This window comes from Dromiciops gliroides, chromosome 5 (assembly GCF_019393635.1).
Source record: "Dromiciops gliroides isolate mDroGli1 chromosome 5, mDroGli1.pri, whole genome shotgun sequence".
Lineage (NCBI taxonomy): Eukaryota > Metazoa > Chordata > Mammalia > Microbiotheria > Microbiotheriidae > Dromiciops > Dromiciops gliroides.
In genome coordinates this window covers 108,390,888-108,411,500 of record NC_057865.1, presented here as the reverse complement: position 1 = coordinate 108,411,500, position 20,613 = coordinate 108,390,888, and the positions used below count along the sequence as shown (strand labels likewise).

Here is a 20,613-nt window from a genome sequence, read left to right as displayed (position 1 = left end):
CTATCATAAAAGGCTGAATAAATGAGTTTGCTGATTTTAAGGTTCTCTAAAATATTCCTTACACACTCAGACACTCTTGGATTCTTGAATTGGATTTTTTTAAAAGTCACCTCCAAGATAAGACTATGGCTAATACTTTGGGACCTCTACCAAAAAGAATCTCCCTGTTATGCTTTGTTAATGGCAAAATGAAGAGAGTGCAGCCCCAGTGCCGTACAAGGGTTTTCTGGGAGGCTTTTGAATCTACAGGAAAAGGAAGCAGCTGTCAGGGGGCTATTTATCCTCTTATCTTTTACTTGTTTATTTTCCTCAACCTTAATGATAAGAGAAACATCATAATGGATGAAGATTCCTGTATACAAATGTTGTCTGGGAGGCATAATCTACCATAAACATCTAATCTTACTTTGCTGGATCAGACCCAATTTGTGACATAGCAGAGCTCTGAAGGGACCAATAAATTGCCCAGCACAGTACATGATTAACAAATGCTTCTTGACTTGACTTGATAATTTCATATAGAGAAGAAAAGATCCAGAACACTAGTAGTAAAGGTCAAAGTAGAACACCTGAATCAAATAACACTGGAGCTGTATCTCATCATGTGAGTGGTAGAAGAGAGAAATGGGGAGAGAGAACAACCAAATCATAGATCTAGATCTGGAAAGGACCTTCCTGGACATCTAGTCCAACCCCCTCAGCCTATAGATGGAAAAGTAAGACCCAAGAAGATTAAGTGACTTGTCTATAGCTACACAAATGATGAGAGGCAAAGCAGAGATTTGAATCTAATTCCTTTGCCTCTAAAGCCATTGCTCCTCCCACTGTACCATACTGCCCCCAAGAGAAAGTGGAAACAAAATGGAGGAGGAGGAACCATAAAGTGGACGCAGGGCAGCAATGAAAACCAGTTTAGCCTATTCCTTAATATTGCCTAATGCTATCTTTGCCTAAATACACTTCTATCAGAAATGCACTTACCTTATGTAGCATCCCCTCTTTCAAGTCTTCATTATTCTCTTCCCTTAAACAAAATTTAGTTCTAGCATGCACTGCCCTCCAACTGCCATTTTGGGTAATAGGAAATTTAAATAGCTAATGCTGTGCAGACAAAATGGGCCCAGGGTAACCGTGAATCAGAGGGTTTGCTGCATATATGTTGATCCTTATTGGGGTTTTTTTAAGTGAGGCAATAGGGGTTAAGTGACTTGCCCAGGGTCACACGGCTAAGTAAGTGTCAAGCTTCTGAGGTCACATTTGAACTCAGGTACTCCTGAATCCAATGCCAGTGCTTTATCCATTGCGCCACCTAGCTGCCCCGTGAATATTTTCAATGTGAGTAAACTGTGTCTACACTGCAAGCAAAATTTTTTTTTTCTTTTTTGCCTGCATCCTTGGGAATGTGACACTCCTCCTTTAGTGTCTCAATGTCCCCCTCTAATATATCGTCAGGACAGGACATGCTCCATTTAGCAGAGTACAGAATCCCTTCACTGTGTATACACAGATATTGCAAAGTGCAAACTGCATATATGCCAAGAAAGCAAAGACATAGCCTCATTACCTACACTCAATTCAGTTTTGTTAAGTTTCTCTCTCTCTACTTTTCATTTTCAACTTTAAACCCACAATGTGCTTACTAAGCATTTCCTTGATGATTCCTATTTAGCCTGTGTCAAATCTTCTCTCCCTAGAACCACCTGGACCCCACTTCAGTAGTTTTATCTTCTTTTAAACTCCAGCTGGCATCCTTTATCAAGAGTTTCTTCTGTTTGAACTCAGGACTCTCCTTTCTGGGCATGTAATTCCTAGGTCAGTTCCACTGAGTTTCTTCTTTTCTGATGACAGCTAAGCCTTAACCAGCTCATCTAATATTATGATCTCCTGTCTCAAATACAACTTCCTTTTTCGCTCTTCATCCCTGCCTTTTGTAACTCCCTACTCACGAGATATCATGAAGGTCACCGTCACCTTTCTTAGCCCTGCTTTCCTTTCAGTAAAATAGCAGCACATAAAAAAATCCACATTTCTAGAAAAGGACTGAGGGAATTGAGGGGATTGGAATGGCGAGTGGTAGTGGGAATTGAGTGAACCAAACTGACTCCATCATGTGACTCGATTCTGGAGCTAGCTCAGTTCCCTTTCTCTTCAATTATGGGTCCAGTCCAATTTCTGTCCTGTGAGAAAACTTTATTCAATTGTGGGAATAGTGAGAAAACTTTATTGCATTGTTTGAACCTAGCCCTACATGGCTGGGAAGCTAGACCTCCCCAAGCTATTGCTTAGAGACCTAGGTTATGCTGACCAGAAACCCAGTCAGATCCAAAGATTGAGGCAAGGAGTTTTCTCACAATTACACATCTCAACCACCTCCTGTCTTATATGAAAACTGGCCCTATAGTTATCAATTAGTTATTGTTTCCATGTTTCTTTGCTCCCAGATACCTTTATCTGATTTCAGGAATTCCTTCTCCTTCTCCCAATTTGGAAAGTCCTTAATCTTTCCTCTAATTAGAAATCAGAATACCTAATTTTGTATCCTTTTATTTCCCTTTTATTAACTGGCCAGTTTTTAATGTATAAAATCTGTCTCTTCCTGTATTTTGGGTCCAGTTCTAGACTGAGGAATGGGCCCTGTCCTGATTTGCTAGGCAATTGATACACATTGCCTAATAAATCAAAATGCCTTGGTGCCTTGGAAATTTCATCTTTCACCCACCACAGGACAAATAAGAGTCCACACTCCCATTTTGATACTTTTTATTTGTTTGTTTGGTTTTTGTTTTTGTTTTTTTGAGGGGCAACAAGGGTTAAGTGACTTGCTCAGGGTCACACAATAAATGTCAAGTGTCTGAGGCCAGATTTGAATTCAGGTCCTCCTGAATCCAGGGCCAGTGCTTTATCCACTATACCACCTAGCTGCCCCCTACTTTTTAAAAAAATACTTGTCTACAATAAATGAGATGGGACTTTGTAGTCATGAGCCACATATGAAAACCTAAATATCATTTAGGTTTTATCATTATTTTATAGCCACACTCACACAAGATGGGGAACAGTTAGTACTCCTTCACAGTTTGATACCCTCCCCCCAGCTATCTGCCCACCTCATTAGATGACCAACGTTCTGCTTGAGCTACTGACAACTGGTCTTTCTTTCCACCAAAAATATCCCAATATTCCATATCTTCCCCCCATTCTCTACCGTAATGGAAACAAAAACTTGACTTGTTTCCTCAAAAGCTTTTGAGGATCATGGATTTAGAGCTGGAAGGGTAATCCATCCAACAAACTCATTTTATAGGTGATTGTTTGGAGCCCAAAGAGATTACATGACTTACCCAAGCACACACAGGTAGTAAATAGCTGGAGTAGGATTTCAACGTAGGTCCTCTGACCTCAGACCCAGTACTCTTTCCCCTATGTGAACTTTGCTGGATCTAGAAGTGAGCTGGGAGTCTCTAAAGTTAACCTTCTACCACTACTTTGGGAATTCAATTTATGTCTCATTTTCCTCATCTATAAAATAGAGATGATAGTATATAACCCACCTAGCTCATAGACTTAGTACAGAAATCAAAAGAGATGATAGATGGGCAAGCATTTTTGAAAAAAAAATAACTGCTTATATACATGAAAGGATTATTATTTAGTATTGACCTTAATTGCTTGGTCCGCTCTCTCTGCCAATGAATTTTACCTCCCCCAATAGTGCTCTTCTACCACCAGTTCCCACCCATGAATTACTTTGAATTTATTTATCTATGTCTATTTTTTATTCCCCCTACTCTAATACACACACAATTAAGTAGAATAAAAAATCCTTCAGGGCAGGGGTTATCATTTTTTTTCAACCCATTGCATAATGCCTTGCAGAAAGCAAGCCACTTAATAAAAGCATGTTGAATAGGCTTAAATTCTATGTTACTTATTATAAGTCCCTGCCATATAGTATGGTCCCATGAACACTGTAGCACATAAACGTTAGGTTGAATGATGAACTGCATTCCTCTGCCTTCCTTCCCATGCTCCTTTCTACAACCCTGAAGGGTAATAGTACTCCATACCCATGCCATCACCCCACTAGAATGACCTTGATTTCCATACTTGGACATTGGATATCTTCTCCCTCCATAGCCGGGCTTAGCCAAGGTAACAAACTGGCCAAAATGAGGCCAGGCACACATGGAGATTTATAAATGTACCTATGCAAATACACACCCTTTCTTTGTGGTTATAGATTTAAATTGCAGTTTCTCTAAATAAAGCACTTTATTTTTTCCTCCTTTTTTTCCCAAAGCCCCAGGCACTGCCATGAGCACAGAAAAGATGCCCGAGCTGTATGCACAAGCGAAGGCCTTGGTGCCAGTGGCCGTGCTCAGCTCAGAGAATGTTTCCACTCACTCATCAGGTTACCTTGGAATCCGTCTTTCTCAGAGATGCCCCTGCATCCACCAGGAGTTGGCAGACAGCCCGGTTCCGCTGGCAGGCAGCCTTATGCAATGCTGTCTCTCCCCTAAATCAAGACCAGAGAAGAAACTAGCAGTGAGGAACTTTAACCATGGAGGGGAAAACCCCATATTTCTCCAAATACTATGTTCTCAACTGTCCCCTATCACTGTAAGTGGTGAAATGACATTTGGGGAAGGCTAAAAAAATCACTTGAGTCAGTCAGTCCACAGGTTTTCTCTAATGATAAGCTCAGAAAAGCACAGTAGCTAACATCAGCCTCCCTTTCTCCCCCAAAGTGGTATTAGTCAACTGGGCCCACTAGTTAAACATTTATGTTTTTATTTTAGGAATGTATTATTATCCTTTTATTAATAACAAATCTTCATGCTCCCAAGGAGGCAACGTATTGTAGGAAAGCCACTGGACTGGGTATAAAGAAATTGGATCAAGGGCTCTGGCTCTGCTAAGCCTAGAATGTATTAGCTTGGCTGCCTTGGAAAAATCATTTGATTTCTCTGGACCTCTGCTCTCTCATCTATAAGATGAGAATCACAGCTTTAGAGTTGGAAGGGATCTCAAGGAAAGTCTGGTCTGACTTCATTTTATAGATGAGGGAACAGAGGCTTGAAGGGGAGAAATGACTTGCCCATGGCCGCCCACATAGTAAGCAGCAGAGTTGTGAGGAGGCTCCTATGATTCAAAGCATGGGGAAGGGCTTTAACAATTGCAAAGTGCACTATAAATGTGTCGTAGCCCTGTCTTAGTCCAGTGGAAAGAACACTGGTTCAGGCACCAGAGGACATGTTCCAATCCCATCTCTGAATTTTAGTCCCTGTGTGAGCTGAGGCAAATCCCTTGTCCTGTAGGCCCAGCCAATAACTTGGCTTGGATTGTAAAAGTTCAAGTAGATTTAGACCATATGGCTTCCTACATCCCTTCCAGGTCTAACTCTCTAGGACTGAGTTATTATTACCCACATTTTACAGATGAATCAACTGTGCTTCCTGGAGTAGAATGACTTGTTGGGAATCACACCATTAGTCAATGTTCCAGGTCAGACTCAAACTCAGATACTCCAGATTCTGAGGTCAAGACTAATGCTTTTTGTCAAGACAAATGCCATGCCACATTTTCATTCTATTAAAATATAGGTGTTGAATCATATCGCTGAGGTTTTTTCCAGATCTAAAAATTCTGTGATTCATTGATTCAATGATTCAGTATCTTGATTGGCCTGTGGCTTATGCTAACAGATAAAATTTATAAGAAAGAATCCAAATTCTAGAACCCAGAGATTGCTGGAATAAATATGCTCCTTTGAATCCATCTTGTCATTTTTTTGTCCCTGAAATAAAGCTTAGGTCATCATTCTTTTTCAGGCCTCTGTCTAATTTCTCAAAATTGGGCCCTGGACCCAATTTTAGCTATAGAGACCACTGCTGAGGAGTCTGTCTCTGTCGGGCATATGATGCTTGGCTAATTAAAACACAGAGTCCTAAGTACCATGTGGCAGACCAAAGTACAAAGAAGTTTAACATCTAAGCCAGGAGTGACACCTGATTCCTAGTCTAATGGATTTTGCTCTGTACTATACTAACTTTGTATATATTATTGTATCATTGTGTATACATATAGGGAGACCTGTGTATATTATAGATGGATAAATAGACAAGGATACTTTAATGGGTCTTGGATGTCTGATTTTATAGGTATTCTCTCTGACAAAATATATCCCAACCCATGCATAACTTAATAGATAAGTTTTAGGAAATTGTTTAAGCCACAAAGAAGTTCAATGGCTTACCCATGGTCACATCACTGAAAAGTATGAGAGTAGGATTTAAACCCAGGTAGTCCAGATTTGAAGTGTATATTCTATAATATGCCATGCTACCTTCTCACAAAATAATGTAGATTTTGGACACTTAGATGGTACCTAATATCCCTTTAGACACTAAAGAATGTTCTTCCTTCCATTTTCCCCAATATAATCCAAAGAGAAACCCAAAAGCCACAGAATGCTGGACAAATACTTACGTTTCACTATCTGTCATATCCAATAATTCAGAAGGACCTGTGCAAGAAACAAAGCATTTATGTAAAGAAGAAGCCAAAATGATTGGCAAGAGGCAGGCAATATTATAGAAATACCCAGTATATAATTCCTTGGAAAATGAAATGAAAACTAAAAGGTTAGTAGGGAGAGTAGACTAGAAAGTCTGAATACTCAAAACCTGCCCCGTTCCCTCAATCAACAAGCATTTACTGAATTCCTACTAGATTTCAAGCTTTGTTTTAGACTCTGTGGGGAATGAAAAAAAAGAAGTATTAAACATTTATCTTCCCCCAAGGATCTAATTGGAGATAGAAAACAAATACATATGAAATAATTGAAGAATCGCTGTTGAATGGCTTGAGTATAAATGTAATAAGGAATCCCAAAATGGGAGGGAATCACTGTGACCTAGATGGCTTACATGGGCAACTAATTTGGCTAGAATAATATAATAGCACTCTGGACTATTAGGTCTGGAAGACCTCAGGGATCATTTAGCCCAAACCCTCTCATTTACAGATGAGTAAACTAAGGTCCAGAGAGACAGAGAAAACATTGTAGGTGGGATTTTCCTCTAGAGACTGTGAGGACTTGTTAGACTTAAAAGCAAGGGGAATTCTTCTCAGTACTTGCCTTCCATGAATGTACAATATTTTATCATAAAAAGGACAATGTCAGCCCTATCTTTTCTACAGAAACTTCCTCCCAGTGATCACTTCCTCTCTATTTCTTATGGACACTGGAACAAAAGGAAATGAATGTACTTTGCAAGAAGAAAAAAAAAATCTTGAAGAACCATTCCCCTAATATAACACTGAAAAAGGATATGAACAAGCAATTCAGAAATGAAGAAATGAAAGCTATCAGCAATCACATAAAAACATTCAAATTAGTAATAATAAAAGTTAAAATACTTCTGAGCTTTCATATCTAATCCATTAGATTGGCAAAGATAGCAAAAGAGAAAATGGCAATTGTGGGAAGGGTTATGAAAGGTCAAGCACACATTATGATGATAGATGGGGATTGGTCTAAACCCTCTAGAACATGATTTGCACATACATCCATGATCCCTGCCTTCTTCCCATCTCCTGCCAGAGGTTTTTCTTGAGCCCCCCACCTGCTAATGCTTTCCCCTTGAGTTATCTTCCATCCACTCTGTATTTATCTCACACACAGTCATTTACTGTTGTCTCCCCCAGTGGAATGTAAGCTCCTTGTGGGTAGGGACTATATTTTGTCTTTCTTTGTATTCTCAGCACCTAGAAAAGTTCATAGAATATAGTAAATTTGTTTGAAAATGTTGATTGAGTAGAATGAACACATATTTGACCCAATAATAACACGATGAAGTGCATTCCTCAAAGGCAGATGGAAAGGACCCATATGTACAAAAATATTTATAACAGAACTTTTGGATCATAGGAAGGAACTAGAAAAAATAGGTGTGGATCAACTGGAGGGGAACCAAATCAATTTATTGTGTTAATATAATGGCATGTTATTATACTGTAAGAAAAGATGATGATGAGAGATTCAGATAAAATTGAGAAGACTTGTATAACCTGGCACATACTAGAATGACCAAGAGAACAAGTTACATGACCACAATAATGTAAAGCAAAAAAATCTTTGAATGACTTTAGGACTCTGATTATAGCAGATCAATCATGATTGCAGAATACTGCTGACAAAGCATGCCTTTCATCTTTTATCAGAGAAAGGTTCTACAGTTGCAGAATGAAATGTAAATTCTGAATTTGGCCAATGTTTTAAATTCTTATGGTTAGTTATATGTTATTATGGGAAGGGGATACAGGGAAGACTTAGTCAATAGTAATAGAATTCTAAACACGTTAAAAAATAAAGGACCATCAATAAAACATTAAAAACAGGGTAATTGTATTGTTACTTTATAAGATTTAATAAATGCTTATAAAAACAAAAATAGGCAACAAAATTTGAGATTTTCTTATACAATACTCCTTTTACTTTGTATATTAAGATATATATATGTGCATATTAAGATATTATATATTAAGATATCATATCTGGTGATGATTGCTGAATTCATAATACAAAAGAACTTCTTAGCTAAGTAAAGTTTTGTGATTATAAGGATCATAAACTCTAAGAAGAAGAATTTCTTACTCTAGAGAACTTTAAGAATAAGATGGTCAATTTCTGTAATTTTAAGGACCTAAAATGCTTCCTTAGGAAAGTTTTTATGCTTTTTATTTTATACATTTATTTTTAAAACAGGAGAATAATTTCATTGATGTGATTTAGAAAATTAACCAAATCAACAGTAATTTATAATCTTACAGAGATTTTGGTGTGCTGAAAGGTGAGACACTCTTCCATGATCACATAGTCAGTATCCATGAAATGCAGAACTTGGCTGCACATCTTCTCGTCTCCAAAACTAGCTTCCAGTTATTCTCCCAGTTACCTCAGCTTGAAACCTACAAGTGACTTGATTCCTTCTTCTCTCTATCAAAAGCCATTCTATTGCTAAACTACGTTGACTTTTCTTTTGTAAAATTCCTCATTTCCATCCCTGCATGTCTACTTCTACCATATTTACCCTAATTCAGGATCCTATCCCCTCATGCCTATTCTGGTGAAATAGAGACAAATTGTCTTTTGAACAGCCATGGTAAACATGTTTGATAAAATGTTTCTTATTTTTTTAAAAATAAAATATAATTTTAGTCAAATTGCTTTCCACTTAAAAATCCCACAGTGGCTCCTTATTGTCCATAGGTTAAACAACAAACATGTGAGAGTGGCATTTGAGGCATGTCCACAATCTATCTTCAATTTACCTTCCTGGCAATCTCATCCACTATTCTCCTATATGAAATGTATGATCTTATCAAATTGTTCTCCACTCTATTTCCCAGCCATGCTGGATCCTTTCTCACCTCTCTATGTTTGCTCATTCCATTCCCAAGTGTTCTTCTTCCTCTACATCTTTTTTACTTCTCAGATATGGGTTATACATGTACGATTAAGTAAAACATGACCATATTAGTCATTTTCTACAAGAAAACTTGAATAAAAGAAAAAATGGAAGAAAGTGAAAAATAGCATGTTTCAATCTGTTCCATCAATATCAATTTTTCCTTTGGAGGTGGGTAGTATATTTCAATAGTCCTCTGGGATTGTCTTGTTGAGAACAGTCAAGTTATTCATAGATATAAGGTGCTTTAAGGTTTGCAAAACACTTTACAAATATTATCTTATTTGATACTCACAACACCCCTGAGACACAGGGCTTATAATTGTTCCCACTTTACAAATGAGGAAACTGAGACTGAGGGAGGTTAGATGACTTGCCCAAGGTCGCATAGCTAGTAAGTGCTTGAGGATAGATCTGAACTCAGGTCTTCCTTTCTCCACCACTCTATCCATTCTTGACATCTAGATTGCTTATCCATTCTTAAGCCTATCTAGCCCACTGTGATCTCTTCTTCTAATGGATTTTTATACCATTGATTTCTGAATAATTCATTTGGTACTCATTATATATCTGGTAGCTTTTGTTATCTTTTTACAGGGATCCCATCTCCCTAATAGACTGTAGGCTATTAACAGCCTTGGATTACGGCAAACCTGTATCTCTGTGATAGCTCAGTACTGATGATGTGAAAACCATCCCCGAGCACATTTCATAAAAATGACCTAATTTCTTTAAAACGACAAAGGAACACAAGGCATTTAAAACTGACCCTTGTTTGTATTTGTTCTTAGGCCTCCTTTGTCTATAAAGCACATCTCACTGCACAATTTCCTTGCATTGGCTAAGATCACATGCATAAAATGAGGAAACAATTATATGATTGGTTTCCAAGGCTCTAAAATCATAAGATTTTATATCTATTAATGGAGCCCAAGGTAGGATGAGTTAACCACTAGAGTTGCTGAAACCCTCCTTCAGAGTACTGAGCATAAAGCATCCCAAATCCCCCAAGTGTTTTTCTTTTCTTTTTCCTTTTTCTTTCTTTTTTTTTGCAGGGCAATGAGGGTTAAGTGACTTGCCCAGGGTCACACAGCTAGTAAGTGTCAAGTGTCTGAGGTTGGATTTGAACTCAGGTCCTCCTGAATTCAGGGCCAGTGCTTTATCCACTGCGCCACCTAGCTGCCCTCCCCCCAAGTGTTTTTCACAAGAACTGCTTGCCTCCTAGTCCCATCTCCTGCATCCAGTATTTATACTCTTGATATTTTGAATCTACGTATAGGACTTTGCATTAATCCATATTACATTTAATATTATTAGAGCTGAAAATTAATCAACTGTATAATATAATATCAAGTTTATTTTTAATAGCATTTATTAAGTATCTACTATATGTAAGAAACTGGGCTTATATGAAGATACAAGGACTAAACACACAAAAACACAAACACACACACACACACCCCAGAGCCTGACCTCAGGGAGTTTACCATCCAATATGGAAATAGGATTTTTACACAATTAGCTACAATGCAATGTAGAATATGACTAAATGCAGCTGAGAGGTAAGAAATCCTCAAACAAGTTTGAGGAAGCAGACATAATTATTACCTAGGACAATTAGCAAAACGTTAACAAAGAATGTGTCCCTTGACTTGGATCAGATAAGGACAAGAAATGAGTGGCAGAGAGTCCATAAAGGAAACTTGTGTGAGAGAATGCTAGAATAGTATAATCATATCTTTAGGGACCTCAGAAATTATCTGCTCCAGATGCACATGGCCTATGAGTCACATTCAGCTCACAATACTCCCAAGTGCTGCCCAAAGTAGATTAAAATGTGATTTTTGTTCAGTCTTTTTCAGTCATGTCTGACTTTCCATCACCCCACTTGAGGTTTTCTTAGCAAAATACTGTAGTGCTTCACCACTTTCTTCTCCAGTTCGTTGTACAGATGAGGAAACTGAGGGAACAGGGTCAAGTGACTTGCCCAGGGTCACACAGCTATCTAATGCCTGAGGCCAGATTTGAAGTTGGGATAATGAGTCTTCCTCACTACATGTCTGGTACTCTATCAATTGCATCACCTAGCTAGCTGCCACTATGTAATGAGGAAATATTTAACAAAATAAATAAAAATGCAATGAAACATAGATCATCTCACATTTTAAATATGAAGCTGGCAGGGACCCCCAGGTATGGATTAATGGCCCATGCTTCCATTTGGTTTTGACACTATTCACCCAGTCTGACCCTCTTATTTTATAGATGAGGACATCATGGCCCAAAGCAGTGACATGATTTCCCCACAGTCATCCTGATAGTATGTGGTAAAATTTGTACCCAGTTCTTCAGACTGTAAAACCAATTCCTTCTCCACCATACTATGCTATATTGTAGAGGGTCTTGAATACCAGGCTAAATAACAATTTTCATACAGTATTTTATTCAGCCAACAATAGAGAGCTAATAAAGGTTTCTGTGCAGAGGAATGTTGTGATTTAACTACCACATTAAGAATATTACCTGGGCTGCCACAAAGGGCATCTTGGATAGGAGACACTATAGTCAAGAAGACAAGTTAGGGGGCAGCTAGATGGCGAAGTGGATAGAGCACCAGCCCTGGAGTCAGGAGTACCTGAGTTCAAATCCGGCCTCAGACACTTAACACTTACTAGCTGTGTGACCTTGGGCAAGTCACTTAACCCCAATTGCCTCACTTAAAAAAAAAAAAAGAGAGAGAAAGCTACTAGAATAGTCCAGATAAAGGTTATGAGAACTTGACTAGGGTGATATCCATGTGACGGGAGAGAAGGGTGCTGACACAAATGAAATGTTTGAGCTAGACCTGACAGAACTTCATCAAATAACAAGATTATCCCATACAATGAAGGGCTCATCTTGGCAGTTGGCAATAAGCAGTAAGGGGAAGAAGCCTGAGAGAAAGCTTACTCTTGCCCTCTCTGATCCCCCCCCCAACCCCCCACAGGGTCCCTTTCCTCTCTACTATGCACGAAGCTTCTTGGTGCCTTAAATTACGAGTCCCTGAGAACTAGCCACTTTAGTTCTATTCATTCCTGACAGGGCAGCCTCAACAAGACCCAGGAGCAGGAAGGTTTCCAAAGCCCAACAGTCTTTTAAAGAGCCACTGACGCCCTCTGCTAACCTCTGGAGCCATTCACTCTGAAAGGAAAGGCACAAAAACAAGCAACCCAATCTCTCCGGTAGTTCTGTTCCCATCATTACTGCTAATTGCAAAAATATTTGAGCAACAGAAGCACTGTCTTGTTGAAGCGGTTGCTTCCTCCTTCAATCGGCTGTATCACTCAGGGCAATGGGGGCTGCTTCAATAAATGAGATTCCCAAAGCCATACAGACCAAGTTTCAAAGTCTCCCAGAAAACAAGAGGGACAAGACTGCGAAATTTTTTTTTTGATGTAATGTATCAATAGTCTGATGCTGGGGAGAGCCAAGACAGGAAAGGAATGGGAAAGGGGAAAAGAGAGGAGCTCATTCTGACCCTTTATGAGGGAGAATTCTTTTCTTTACAATTAAATTTTTTCAGTACCTCCCTTTCATCCTTAGCATGTCCAACAGAAATGAAAAAAGTAGAAGTGATTAGTTTGTTTAGTAAAACTTTTGATGAGTGAGACTGAAAACAAGAGCTGATGAAGATTTCTAAGATAATACTTTCTTTCACCTAAACTACCCTTGTGCCCCTATTTGCAGAAATATTCAAAAGAAGGTAGATCAAGCAAGAGGGCCAAAAATCAAATGATCAGAGTTGGGAGTGGAAGAGGCCCAGCCAATAACTTGGCTTGGATTGTAAAAGTTCAAGTAGATTTTTCTAAACTTCCATTCTCTCTCTGGCTTCATATTGGGCAAGTGTGGATCCTAACATTTGAGGAATTATTTTTCATTTTTCTTTTCTCCTCCATCATCCTCTGGGCATCAAAGGCTCACAGATTCATCATGGGTTCCAATTTTAGAGGTTCAAACACAGGACACAGATGAACCGGAGTCTTGAGACTTTTCTGCCTGAGATGAGAAAGAGATAGTATGGTTAGATGAAAGAGGACCAATCAGCAGTAGCAGAGAGAACCAACTATGAAAATGTAAGAAATGAATAAAATAATTCTGCTTGGGGAGGTAAAAATGACTCTTGCTTAGCAAGAATAGAGAGGAGGTGGGGAGAGAAGGAAAATGGAGGGAGCAGGGATTTGTATAGGACAAAAAGTAAAAGGGAGGAAGAATCTAAGCAAGAAGATGTCAGCAAGGATGAAATTTAAAAGCAAGGCTTAGAATGCTAAGTACAGGGCACTAAGGTCACTTCATTGCTGGTCTGTGCACACAGAAAATGGTCTCAATGCCCATATCCTCCTAGGATGTTGTGATGGCTTGTCTAACTGATCTAGTCTAGGAGGCAAAGACTAATTGATAATACCTTGAAGATACAAATCTCACCTGTTCCATGAAAGCTTTCCTAGACATCTCTGCATCAGAAACAATCTATTATTTTTTTCTGAATCCACTCATGAGATTTAACATACAATCTTGTAGGGTAGCTATTTAGATGGATGATGGATAGATGGATGGATGGATGGAGGGATGGATGGATGAAGAGACAGATAGAGTGAGCATTTATTAAGTTGTTTACTATGTGCTAGGAATGATGCTAAACTCTGGGGATACCCTTATAAGCAAGCAAGATTTCTGCCCTCAGAGAGATTATATTCTAATGAGGAAAAATTATTCATGAAGGGGATCTGGAAAAACAGATGAGGAAGATAGCATGGTATAGAGATTTCTGGAAGTAGGATAGAAGCCTGCTTTTCAACAAGATAAGGTAAAAGCTCACCTATCAGAGCCTGTTGTCCCAGGGTCAGAGTAAAGGTTCCAGTTGCTGGATTTCAAGATGATAACCAGAGTGCAAACAACATGGTATGAAGATGTCTAGGAAGTGAACATTTTATTCTCTCTACAAAACTGTAAGACCCTAGAGTTCAGAGACAATCTCTTATACATTAAATCCTCTGCAGCACTCAGCACAGATCTTTGTCTATATTCAGAGCTCAAAAAAATATTTGGTAAATAAATGAATGTTCTCATTTTTGTTTGTGCATCCCCATTACCTTGCACATTGTAGAAAATTAATAAACGTAGGTTTAATTGAATTGTATGGATGTAATCTGATTTTAAAAATCCATTTGAATTTACACAGGGCAGAATGATGGGTCTAAACAAATAAGATGAAATTTACTAGTAATAAACATCAAGTCCTATATTTGTATTTCAAAAACCAACCAACACCACAAGTATGCTAAAAAGCAGTTTATTTCAAAAAGTGCTATAGAGTTTAAGAGATCAGTAATTTGAGCCAATGGCCTAAGAATGGTAACCAAAAAATGAGTGAATGCCATCTTAAACTATATTACCAGGAGTGCCATCTTCAGAATAAGGATGGTGGGGCAGCTAGGTGGCACAGTGGATAGAGCACCGGCCCTGGATTCAGGAGGACCTGACTTCAAATCCAGCCTCAGACCCTTGACACTTACTAGCTGTGTGACCCTGGGCAAGTCACTTAACCCCATTTGCCTCGCCAAAAAAAAAAAAAAAAGAATAAGGATGGTGATGGCCTTCAGTACTTAACCTGATAAAACCACACCTGGAGTACTGGGTCACTTCTGGGAATTATATTTCGAAATTGACAAAATGAGTCACCTTAATGATCATATTTTCAGATCTAGAATGTAGCCTTAGAAACCACAGAGTCCAAACTGCTAATTTTATAGATGAGGAAATTGAAGCACAGGAAGTTGTGACTTGCCCAGGTCATGTCATTAGTGTCTGAGGCAGAGTTTGAACCCTGGACTTCCTGACTCCAATTCTGGCTCTCCAGTTAGTATACTATGTTGCATCACTCAAGATCTCAAAGGACGATGCTCAGGAGGGCAAGGAGACTAAAAACTAGACCATGGGCACTTCAGATGAAGGGAAGAAGAATGTTTAGCTTAGAGGACATAGAACTTTGAGGCACTGGATAGCATTCTTCAAGTATGTGATGAGTTGTCACTTGGAAGAAAGAATAGACTTGTTTTTGCCTAGCTAACGGGTGCAGAATTATTACCTTTGGTTGATGGTTTCTGAGAGACGAATGAGAGCCTAATATAAAGAAAAACTTCCCATTAATTAGGAGTTTTCTTGAGTGGAATGGACCACTCTGGAGTGTAATGGGTTTCCTATCACTGGTGGTTTTCATTTGGGGCCTGAAAGAATTTTTGTCATAGATGCTTAAAGAGAGATTACTGCTCAGGGAGGGGTAAGACGGAGGTTGTTTCCCACTCTGAGCTTCTGCGATTCAGTCCACTTGTTAGATTGCCCAGATCATGATTTTGAAGAGTGAGTTCATGTTTGAAATTTGACGTCAGAGGACAGTGATCTCTGGAAAGTGGGAGAAGCAGGAAGGTCAAGGTGGAGTGGGTTAAGAAGAGATTGGCACCCAGGTAAGAAATGATTAGGGAAAAAATCAAGACCTAGAAAATCTCCCTCTAGGACAGAGACAGCACATTTTGGTGCATTATCCTACACAACCATTTTTCTCCTTAAGTATCCTGACCATTCAGTAGCAATTGCACAGGCCCTGTGTGGGGGCATTCACTGGACTGCTCGATTCTTAACAGCAAAACTGGAACCTCTGAGTCTTTGTCATGTACACCCTTTAATTTTGTCCCGAGCTGTATTTTTCTCTTGTGTCTCATACCCACTCCTCCAAATCCCCTTTGCTTTCCCTCCCACCTTCCCACCCCCCTCTCCTCTTTGGCTCTCATTTTCCATTAGTCTCCCTGACGCTGCCAGCCGACCATTCCAAATCTCCCTCTGCCATGGGACAAAAGCTGCACAGATGTGGGGAAAGCTGGCACTGGGAACGCTAACAGCACTGTCATCCTGTCCCAGCGGGAAGGTGGCCGTTTCTCTTGGGGACAAGAGGCAGAGAAAGAAAAAAGAGACTGAAGGCAGGACAAGATGACAGAATAAGCCCATAGAAATCCAAAAGGAAATGCATGAGTGAGATTTCTATCAGAGAAAACAGCAGGGGGTAGGAGGGGGGGGAGACAAAAACAAAAGAACAAAATGTGTGGGGAGGTAAAAGAATAAAATAAGACAAAAGTCTCTCAGAAGGGCCAAACAGGGGAGGAGGAAGGGGGGGGGGGGGTTGGTGGAAAATATGGTTGAAAGGAGCTGAAAAGCAGGAACCACTGGGGGTAAACTCAGCTGGAATGGCTCTCCATCCTTAATGTCTCTCACCACTGTCTGTGAGGAATTGTTAACTCTCCTTCTCCCTTGATTCCCTTTTCAGCCCTCCAAATACCCAAACTTGAGTTTTTCATAAAGGAAAGCAGCAGGTTGTGGCTATGAGAGAGGTCTGAGAGAAGATGAAGGGAGAAAAAGATTCAACATTTCATAGACTTCTCTACAATATACTACATCCTTCAAGCCAGGATCTGTGCAGAGCCCCCTCGCTTTGCCTCACTGCTCAAAAGTCTGGTTTATAAAAGAGCCCTTGGAAGAGAAATTAATCACTGATTACTGGGTCTGGGAGAATCACTAATCTCTCATTTCTGCCTTTTGGAAATTGGGTAGTATTTTAGTGAACTGAAGTCGTGATTGGGACTGCAATCCCCAACCACAAATGCCACAATTGAGGGGTAGGAGAGACAAGCAGGCTTGGGGTAGTAATGATGGAAAAGGCAAGAAAAGTAGCTGATGTTAGAACCACATGCCATGTCACTTATTCACTCTGCTAAAGGGCCCTGTTGAGTTCTTAAACTTGTTGAAATCAATGGTGTCTGCAAAAAGTCAGACAGTCTCATCATGTACCTTGAATATAGACCATATTAAGCCACAATGGTGATGAGTCAAATCAGAAAACCTTCCTAAGATTCAGAGTTCACTGTCTAGGGCCATAGGAATAGAAATTTAGGGCTGAAATGGACTCTGTGGGGCATTATTCCAACCCTTTAATTTTACATATTGGGGAAATGAGTCTCATAGAGTTTTTAAATGACTTATCCAAGGTTACACAGGCATTTATTAGCAGAGTGATGATTCAAATATATGTCCTTTAATTCTAAAACCAATATAATAGATACTAACTATGCCATTTTCTTTTCCTTCCTTCCTTTTTTTCTATTTCTTCCTTCAAGAGTATATTAGGCAAAGCATTGAATTATTTTATCCAATTTCATTCTATTCTAAATTTCAAGTCATATTCCAATTAAATGAAATTAAATTTGCAGATCTGATGACAATTTCTGAGCATAAATTTTTGAGGGCATGTGGAATGTGACCCAGGAATTTCTTCATTTTGGTGAACTTCCTTCCATGTTGTCATGACCTCTGAAACCTTCGTCTTAGAGAGTGACCTGTGGCACTAAGTGGCTAAATGATTTATATTCGTCACAATGTCAGTGTCAGTATATGATTCAGGATCTACATATACCAAATAATAAAGGTTGGTAAAGTTGATTTGTTTCTTTCTCTTTTGAGCATGAGAAAAATGGGAAAGATCTTTTTTTTTTTTTTCAGGGCAATGGGGGTTTAGTGACTTGCCCAGAGTCACACAACTAGTAAGTGTCAAGTGTCCGAGGCCGGATTTGAACTCAGGTCCTCCTGAATCCTGGGCCAGTGCTTTATCCACTGTGCCACCTAGCCGCCCCCAAGAAAGATCTTCTCAAACCCAAAGATGGCTTTGGTTTCTATACCATTTTCCCCTCAGTATTTATCCATATTTTATAGCCTCACTGACTGCTATTTAATAGAGAGGCCATTTTCATTGCTGGGCTTAAGAAATTGAGCAGCTAAAATAAAAGAAATTGAGCAGCTTTTATATGCAATCCAATCTAGAAAAGAACTGCTAATTTCATCATAGACAGCATTAAGGGGGTATCTGCTGCATAAAGAGAAAGCTTTCTTTTAGGCAATTTGTGTCCTCCCCAGAGGGAAAAATAATTTACTTGGGATGGCAGGGAGGAGGCTCCCACAGTTTTATTACCAAAGCCACATCTGACATGGACTTTACATCATAGACTACAGGGATGTGTCCAAATGCCAAATGGAAAGGGAAGAGCTTGAGTGAGTACTTGTACTTGCATCAAGTGGTGGTGAATCTGTACATATTCAGATTTCTTCACATCCAATTCCATGAACAAATTGACAGAGTGGAAAGGATATTAAAGGTGAAACTGATATTATGTGCCAACAATGTTTGTATTTCACTTTTTATTAACTAGCCTTGGTCAAGAAGATATACTGAGTTGGTTTATTTGAAGAGTGGTGATGAATCCTGCTATACCATTCACATTCTATCAAGTCACCTTGTGACCAATGGGACTAACATTAGTGAGATAGCTGGTTGGAGATAAGGGTGTGGGTGGTAGCTATAGGAGCAGTGTTTTTCACTGTGTGGAGCTAATTGGGTCATATGGGAATTAAGATTTTTCCCTCATTAGTTCTATGTTCACACTAACTGGGCTCACCAATCTAAATAAAATATACAATGTATTTAATCTATTTTAATTCTGTCTGTTTCTATGTGTTTCTGTCTCTGTTTTTCTGCCTCATTTTGTGTCTTCTGTGATATATTTATACTGATATATTTATCAGTATATCTCAATCCCACCTATTAGCTCCAGACACCACTAGGGATCAAAAAGAAACTACAGATTGTGGGAAACTTATTATAAAATTTAAAAATGAGTCTTAATCATGCCAATATTTTAAGTGAAAAAAAAATAATGCAAGGATGTTTTTGCCCTAACAAACTACATACTACCCAAAGAAGCAGGAGTGATCCCAGATAAATAAGACCTATTGTCCAAACTATAACATGAATTTGGATGTGGAGGACTTCAACTGTCTGAACAGTGTCCCTATGATAAAAGCAAAGCAACTGAAAAATTATTGACTTATCTCTATTATAATTTCACCCTTAAGAAGATGAAAGAGTTAGCAAAGGGAGCTATCCTTCTCAACCTAATTCTAACCAATAAGGAAAAATGTGATACAGAAGCAGAATTAACTGGAATCTTTGAAGGAGTGACAATTCTACCTCAGAGGTAAGGATGGGGAATTCTAAGCATAGCCTAATACCTAACCGGGACTTTGAAGTATAGCACATAGACAAGATTTCAAAAGAAGGGTAGGCCATATACTATGGCCTAAGATTCCCTAGGGGAAGAAGGATAGGGTACTCTTAAGTGCAAAAATTCTGATAACACAAACTCAAAGGTTTCATATGAAGAAGAAATGAAGAATTGTCTAAAGAAAACAATATGGTTGTACAGAGAACTTCCTTACTACAGACTACAAAAAATAAAAAATAAAAAAATAAAACAAGTATGGAAGATGAAAACAAGAGCAAATAATTGCAGAAGAATACCAAAGTGTAGCAAAGTCCTGTAAGAATAATATTGGGTGTGTATTGGTGGGGCGGTGGGGAGACACATCAACAACAAGAGAGTAAGCTAAGACTTAAGATGAATTTATGGTAGGCCACTGTTTTTCAACTATATCAGGGTAAGATGAACCCAATAAAGGGAAAAATCACTGATTGGTTGAACAAATGGTATATTAATAATAGATGTAGGCAAAAGGCAAGAAGATGCCTTCTTTGTTTGTGATTTCTCTATCAAGTAAGATTGTGTTCAAACTCAGAAGGTTAGAGCCCATATGGTTAATAGGGATTAGGAGATAGTAAGTAAGTACTTGGCTGCCCTAAATGAGTTCCAATCACCAATCCCTGTTGAATAGCATCCAAGGATCTGGAAAGAACTGGTGGATTTGATTGCTCAATTGCTGTCAATTATCTCCAAAGGATAATGAAGAATAGTTCTGTGGGACTATAGGCAGGCAAACATAGTCCTATTTTTCAAAAAAAAAAAAAGAAAGAAAAAAAGGTAGATTCTTCAAACTTGATACCGGGCAAGTTTAACTCTGATTCTTGACAAAATGGTTGAATGAATTATTAAAGGGATCAGGAACACTTAGAAAGAGAAGCAGAGATCAGTGAATGCAAGTCAAGATAAGATTATCAAAGACAAGCTATGCCTTGTGCCAGACTGACCTTATTTACCTTTTGTGACAG

The 20,613-nt window shown here is 38.9% G+C and overlaps 1 protein-coding gene across 1 annotated transcript in view; it reads right to left on the bottom strand.

Annotated features, from left to right (window-relative positions):
• Positions 1-20,613, bottom strand: part of DGKI (diacylglycerol kinase iota) — a 599,484-nt gene that overhangs the window by 9,428 nt on the left and 569,443 nt on the right. Inside the window, 2 exon segments of the mRNA XM_043965727.1 lie at positions 4,417-4,516; positions 6,490-6,526. Coding sequence (XP_043821662.1) covers positions 4,417-4,516; positions 6,490-6,526 — 137 coding nt within the window.